The following is a 7,368-nucleotide window of genomic DNA, read 5'->3' on the forward strand; positions in this document are numbered from 1 at the left end:
GAAAAACAGTGAGTGGTATAAATCAGTGGCATAAAATATTAAAGTGTAATTGTGAACATGTAGTTGGGTGACGAGGTTGGATGACAGAGGTGAAGAAGTACATGAGCAGGTCGCATTTGACTGTGATTCCGAGGTAAGTACATGCATAAGTGCCAAAAGAAATCCTGTTGACAACACCATCAGTTCGAACAAGTACAAGTGCAGGTAGAGGATGGCTCGGTGAAAATAAAAAACCAACTATTGGCATATGTGCACCGAGGCAAAACACTGGAGGATTACGACCTCTTAGACTTCTTTACAAACACATATGAGAAATACAAAACTCACAACAAAAAACATAACGTGGATTCCCCACCATCCACAACACCTCGGCGAGGATGACCAACGAGTACGAGGCACCCATACATAGGTAATTATCATGAGAAGCACATACGGTTAGTATGCACAACCTGACATGAAACAATGCCGCAATCCATTGGAAAATGGTTCCCGTGCAACGACCGCAAGGAGACTCGGCTACAGTACATTTTAACCATGTTGACCATCTTGAAACCATGGAGACAACTCACCGATATAACATCCGCCCACGTATCTGCTAATGCCGCTTGGTACACTTTTGAAAATGCAACGTCTGGGAAATATAATTCGTTCTTGGAAAATGTTCAATATTTCTATCGATGCTCTGACCATTCGTCTGCTCGAAGAGCAAAAGAGTACAGCACCTACGAAGCATTACCTGATACAGGGGAAGCATCCCATGGTGATGACGATGACTCATCCCAAACACCACAACAAATCAGCATGGACGACATAGAGTGGACCGACGAAGAAATACTCAAGTTGCAAGATAATGAGTCCGCCAGAGACCAGGAATTTGGTCTTTCTGCAATGGAGTGTGCATACAAAGCAGGCATATTCCAGCAGGAATATGTCGTACAGGGACCAGTTAACTTGTGCAGCAGCGCGAAGCCCGCGGACAAAGCAGCGTTCAAAATGTGGACAACCCTATTGAAGCAACAAACACACCAAACGACGTCATCCATGGAAATCGATGGAGGTTCTGCAAACCCCAATGCGGTTGTTGACTATACACATTCTCAGGGTGGAATAGAAGCGAGGAACCATGGTCAGTTGTCTTGAACATAGCAACAGAATCAGACTTAGCAAACGGCACCAGGGGCACGGTTGTGGACATCATACTTGACGAACGCAAGGACAGTACGTTGAAGGAAACTGTCAATTCCATGCCTCGGGCCTCCATTCCGCCGCTCGGTACTCCGAAGATCCACTCTTTATTGTAATCTCTTCTTATTGTTCTTTCTCGCTACACATACCCTTTCATTCTAGTCTCTCCTTATTGTCTTTTACTCTACCCTGCAGGTACTACTCGTATAGCTCCTAGTAGTTAGTCTGGCGCTCTGCACCGCTGCGCCGTTCCGTAGATATAAATACTGCCTGTACGCTACTGTAGTTCCTCAGTTTAATTATCAACTTAGATCTCCCTTCTCAACCTAGCTCTTCTCTAAGTCTTCAGGCTCAACGCCTCGAAGTACGTTCTACTTGACCTTAGGACTTAGACGTTCTTTGGTCCGCTCCTTGTCACCGGCGTTACTGCCGCTCCGACCTGGCTGCTACTTAGCTCCTCTCTCTATACTCTCGATCTCCGGGGACTAACGGCATAACGGCGGTGTTGTTAATAACTTCACTACTGTCCCACTCGTCTTCCGCACTTAGACACCTTGTGGCCCTGGCACGGTTTCACGGTGTACATGATCTTAACAGAGACAGGTGGTGTCACGCTGTTGCGTTATCCTCTTGCTGCAGTACTGATTTGCCTGGACAATGTAACCGATACTGAACTCCCTGGATTGGTACATGGAATACTACCTATCATGCCTTCAAAAGGACAATTTGTCATTACTGATGGCCAGGGTTCACGGCGGACAATCAGCAGAATGCAAACTGCAATAACGCCTGGTTATGCGTTCACAGACTACAAAGGTCAAGGTCACACAATGGAACATGTCATAGTAGATTTGCGTGCACCAATCGGTGGGCAAGGAATAACACCATTCGGTGCATATGTGGCACTGTTATGGAGTAGAGGCAGACACACTATACGATTATTGCGTGGATTCGACAAGAAGACCTTCGTAACACATCCGTCAGAGGAATTGAGGAGAGAAGACATGAGGTTAGATAAACTAAGCGCCGACACTGAGAAGACGTGGTTAGAAGGAAACCAGTTCATGTGCACGTGAATGTAAACGTGAATTGCATTCAGAACGTACTTCTATACATTGTAAGATAGATAAATAATAATACAGAGTGGAACTACTCATTCTCAATCTCGACCACTTCTGACTAAATACCCAGTCTGTATTGCCATTGGCGCGCATCAACCACTAAATCCATCAATGAAGGACAAAGAACTTTGAATAAATGGAATTTGCTCATAGGCACCCATTGCAGAGGAGGAATATTGGCATTTATTGTAAGGCGCGATAGCCGGGGCCGCGATTGTAGCATGGTACCCATACAGGCAATGACATCCCTCTATTGACGTGATGAGAGGGGGATCATCCTAAAAATTTGAAAAGCACCCACCCATTCAACATCATCATCAACTACATCCACGACGAGGGATCGCAGAGAAGGAGAACATTCACAGAGCCGTATGAGAAAAGACTCATCCCAAAGGAAAATTTAAAGGCGTAAAGTCGACCAGAAGAAACGCAGGGGTCGCAATTCAAACACATCGTTGTCCAGCAGGCCCAGGTCAGTTAGGTTCACATGGGAAACATTGCTGAGTGGGAGCCCAAGACCCATCAAATGAATGGACCCAGTGTACACTGTTAGATTGGGAGTGATTCTACGGAGTGTAGTGTTGGTAGGAAGAAAGACAGGAATTCTGCCCGAGACATTGAGTGCAACCAACTTGGAAAATTTCGAGATGTAGTTTAGGAATTCCTCGCGAAAGGCAGTAATTGATTCTTCCAGGGACCATATCGACGTTGCAACATCGATCATCAGACGGTTGTATTTCAGTAGGAGATTAGAATCCAACGTTGCTAGGGCCGAATGATTGGTGAGGTTACAAGACGTTGTCGAAGCCATGCAGTTTACACAACCGACGATTAATATCCTGTCTTGGTTACCACCATGCCAGCACGTACTTTCTAACTGCAGTTCCTTGACGGAGATGGAATGAAACAACGGCAGAACTACGGTGGGCTCGAAACATACGCGGGTGAAGCATAGCTGCTGCAGAAAATGAAGATTTTTGATAATGGATAGCACATTGTGTTGAATATGAACTCCAATGAAAGCAATGCTCCGTAAATTACAGAAGTGTCCGACATTTGGCAAGAAGGTTTGCCAGTGGGGGATTAAGTTAAAACGATCTGAAGAATGGGGATTATCATTGTCGTCATCATGTTGGTGGATGGTGCCTAGCTGTAAGTGATGAACCAGGTGGTATATTCGTCCACCCTCCTCGAGCCAAGCCAGTGACTGGGTCTGGAATCTTTGAACAGAGGGAAAATCAAGCGTGTCATAAAGAAACTCATTCGAAGGACTGGAAAGAGAGGTACAAGTGACAGCCAGTGAGTGTAAACTGGTGGTCATCAATTTACCAATCCAAAGCCAAACTTCTTAGGGTAAAGCAAGCGACAAATTACGTGTTTCGGAGGGAGGGACGTGATGGTCCATAGTCATAGCCAGAAAAACAAGTAGATCATATCATATTTGTAGGCAATGGCAATTGGAAATATGGCGATGGAAATCGAACCCGTGGCTCAGGTACAAAGTGAGGATTGAGAAGGCCCCCGGATGTCTGATCAAAATGCAATTCGAGTTGGCGTCCTAAAGTTGGCAAACGTGGAGTGATAAGTAGCGGTGGAACACATAGTATACATTCTTGCATAGCACATAATATGTCCCATTCCAAACACACGCCCGCAGCCATAGATAACCTCCCGTGCGAGGTATGGTTGGAAATATGTTCATTATCAGGTGGATCCCTGCTTCGATTGGCAGCAGTGAACAGGTTACTGAGGTTTACTGCATATGAATTCTTGTATGAAAACATGGGGTTCGAAACTGTAGACACATTTTTATCAGCTACACGGTCATGGACTGCAACTGGAGGAAGGGTGTTCAATCTTGTTCAACATCTGAAGTTGGGAACAACCAACGCGGATGACATCAGTACAGTCACACCGCATGACGACAATCAATGTCAAAATGTCAAACAGGACAGTTCGCGCAAACATTGGACCATGCACTGATTCGTATGGGCAACCTTTCCAATCTAGAAATAAAGGGGGTTGTGCTCGACTCCGGTTTCACAAGCCTCCTACAGAACCTGAAGCAATTGAAAGAATGTTCACTGGAGAGGGTTTGCATGGATAACGCAGGTGAATGTAGGCCAATGGCGTTGTTAGCAGTGGAAGACCTGAAGCTCGTTAGTACTTGCTGGCATGGCAGGAATTGCGACAGCAAAATCATTCGGGTGTGCTTGCGTCTGAAAAAGTTGATGATTAGTTGGCACGCAGACAGGGCCAACGAAATGGATTGGGGTGAAAACTGGACACAAACTACATGTTCGACGCTGGCAGTAATCGCCACCCGACTGGCTTGGCCAGCCCGAGGGGAGGAACTGCGACGACACCATGTAAAGTTCATCAGCATGCTGAGAATGTTTCCGAGTGTCATTGAGCTACACATTCACAGTAGCATTCCGCCGTTTTTTGAGACGGACACAGAGAAGAAGCCAATGTTGGTGAAGATGGTCAATTATCGGGGTCCAATTCACTTCCTGAACTTGTCACAGGCACTACCAAAAGTACGAAGCCTCAATTTAACTGACTGCGGTCTTCTGGGTCAACATTTCAGAGAGGAGACATTACATGTAGAAGAAGTGAGGGAGTTGACGTTGGACATATTCAGTTGTGAAGAAGAAATAGTATGCCGACTAATTTCAGTCATGTGGAAGTTAGAAAGACTGAAGGTCAACATTAGTGATGATGTTTCTGAACAGGTACGTGGCTGGTTCACAAGGTCAACAGTGCAATGTTCTGAAAGCATCATAGACTGCGATCTTGACATGTATAGATGGCATTATATCAATGAATGGGGGGCTACAACATGTATCGGTAATGGCAAGTGAGGTGTTCGTCATGATCGGAAGCAAGGAATACTTTAGGTCATACCGCAGACATTGTCTGAGGTTGGAGCGCATAGACATAGGAGATCAAAGTTGGCTAGAATGAAATGGATTGTGGAGAGAAATACTGTAGGGAAAGAAAGACTGGGATAAAGTTTACAAATGTTTAGAGAAATTGAGAATGAACACTAGCGCGTTGAATTATGTGAATACGGGTTGTACGACGACTTCACGAACATGGATTGCCACCAAATGCCACATTTAAACCTCCACAATCGTTCCCCGAGGATAATCACTGCCAATGAGGGACAGCGATGTTTCAAAGTGCGAAAACGATTGAAGAGGGGCTCATCATAACAATCACTGTCGGAAGTGACTGTAATATTGGAAAGGTTGAAATGTAGATTGATGATGCTTTCAACACTGATTAACATCACATCCTACTAACATTGATCAGTTTGCTGTAGACGAAAAATGACGGCAGACTTAACAATATCAATGTACTCATCTACAAAGCACACACTCAAATTAAGTAAGTTCGGGAGTAGGTTGACGATGCTTTTGACATTGTTCAGCTTTGAAGGATTCAGTTTAACAGAGAAATTGACAATGGAAAGCATACGGCGGATGTTGAGAAGTTCTTCGCTGGAAAGGTGATAAATGGGCAACACCAATGCAGTAAGGGTTGTCAATTGAGAGAGGTGGGGAAGCAGTTCGATGGGGCCAATGTATGTAGTCAAAGGGATGTGAGTGATAGAGGTGTAACACAGATGCGTAGGAAACGAGGGCAACGCTCCCTCGATTTCGAACACATTTAGGCACACGAATTTTGATAAGAAAGTGAAGAAGCAACGACGATCAGCGTGAATTGGATCATCAAATGACCAAGAGGCTATTACCGTGAGCAGCTTCAATGACACAACGTTGGAGTTGTATTCGTCATCAGGAGACGGCATGAGGTGCGACTGTTCGTGCCATGTGAGAACGAGGGTCTTGGTGTTTTTGCATGCTCTGAGTAGCTCCAGATCTAAACCAACACCATGCCAACAAACAGCCTCAAGGTGTAAGGTGACAATGGAATTACAACATATGTTGGTCCAATGTGTTCCGTCTGCTACACAGATGCGACACATCTCCAAGTGCTGCAGGTTTGTTGTCATTTTCAGCACTAACGCGATGTCAGGACTTATAGATAAGCCATATAGTGACAAACACGTCAAGGTCAAGAACGATCGTAAGTGCATGCACAAATAATCAAAAGCCCCCGAAGAATTGAAGCGGTGATGACTGTGCGTGTTGGTGTCATAAAGTACGCAGCCCCTATCATTTTCCCTTTCTCACCGTCTCGACGCCTTTACTTGTACAATACATCATCCCATCGCTGTCAATCTCCATTGATTACTGATCTATCTATTACTGATCCACCTGACCCACCTTCTCTTTCTATCGGCTTCCGCCTCCTTCCTTGCCCCTGAACTGTACAGTATTACATCATTGTTTCTCACAGACTAGATTATGTATATATAGCCAACCCTCCACAGCCTGGTCCCTTATCTTGACCTCTCTGTCATTATCTGGGACCAGGTATGTGCTTACTTATTATTACCTATGACTACGATACTCAATATATCTCTGTCATTATCTGGGACCAGTTCGCCTCCGCTCCGCTTAGTCGCTCCGCCTCACTCACCTGCTTAGTCGCTCCGCCTCACTGCCTGGCTTAGTCACCCCGCTTCCTGCTCTGCTAGTCACGCCGCCTCTGCCGCTTCGTGACAGTTGGTCTTGTCACAATCAGTAGCTGCTACCTTCCCGAGGGACAATTCCTTCACCAGTAGAAAGACATCGTTATCCAACTGGTGCCACTGTAAGACCTGGGTCAAAATAGGTCTTAGGGTAGGTTTGGTATATGAAGTTTTATGTTGTAGCGTGCTAGGAGCAGGCTGGAGCTCGAAGGGAGCTACGAGAACCGCGACCGAGGACGGGAATGACCTAGTAGTGGTTGGAACGACGAGAGGGTGACCCTTGAGGGGTTCCTAGGAGGTCCAGGGAGGTCCCTAATGCGTAGGGAGGTTCAGGAAGAGTGCGGGACCGTACGATATTGCGTAGTAGGAGTTGTACTCGCTAGAACGTCAATATAGGATCGAGTAGGTAGTTTATGCAACTGGGTCTCGAGGGTGTAAGCTCCCGAGAAGGGATATGCC

The 7,368-nt window shown here is 45.7% G+C and overlaps 2 protein-coding genes across 2 annotated transcripts; both read left to right on the forward strand.

The window, feature by feature from the left end:
• Nucleotides 1-534: 534 nt before the first annotated feature.
• On the forward strand, nt 535-1,682 carry C8R40DRAFT_1178059 (uncharacterized protein; the record flags this gene model as incomplete). Its single annotated transcript, XM_046232793.1, has 3 exons — nt 535-1,126; nt 1,497-1,549; nt 1,578-1,682. 3 exons carry the CDS (start codon nt 535-537, stop codon nt 1,680-1,682), a joined length of 750 nt encoding a protein of 249 aa, XP_046079336.1.
• A 2,555-nt stretch (nt 1,683-4,237) lies between these two features.
• Nucleotides 4,238-5,985, forward strand: C8R40DRAFT_1075009 (uncharacterized protein; the record flags this gene model as incomplete). Its single annotated transcript, XM_046226798.1, has 5 exons — nt 4,238-5,041; nt 5,360-5,491; nt 5,635-5,699; nt 5,751-5,895; nt 5,938-5,985. 5 exons carry the CDS (start codon nt 4,238-4,240, stop codon nt 5,983-5,985), a joined length of 1,194 nt encoding a protein of 397 aa, XP_046079337.1.
• Nucleotides 5,986-7,368: the final 1,383 nt, after the last annotated feature.

This window comes from Lentinula edodes (genome assembly GCF_021015755.1).
Source record: "Lentinula edodes strain Le(Bin) 0899 ss11 chromosome Unknown C8R40scaffold_74, whole genome shotgun sequence".
In the NCBI taxonomy this organism is placed as follows: domain Eukaryota; kingdom Fungi; phylum Basidiomycota; class Agaricomycetes; order Agaricales; family Omphalotaceae; genus Lentinula; species Lentinula edodes.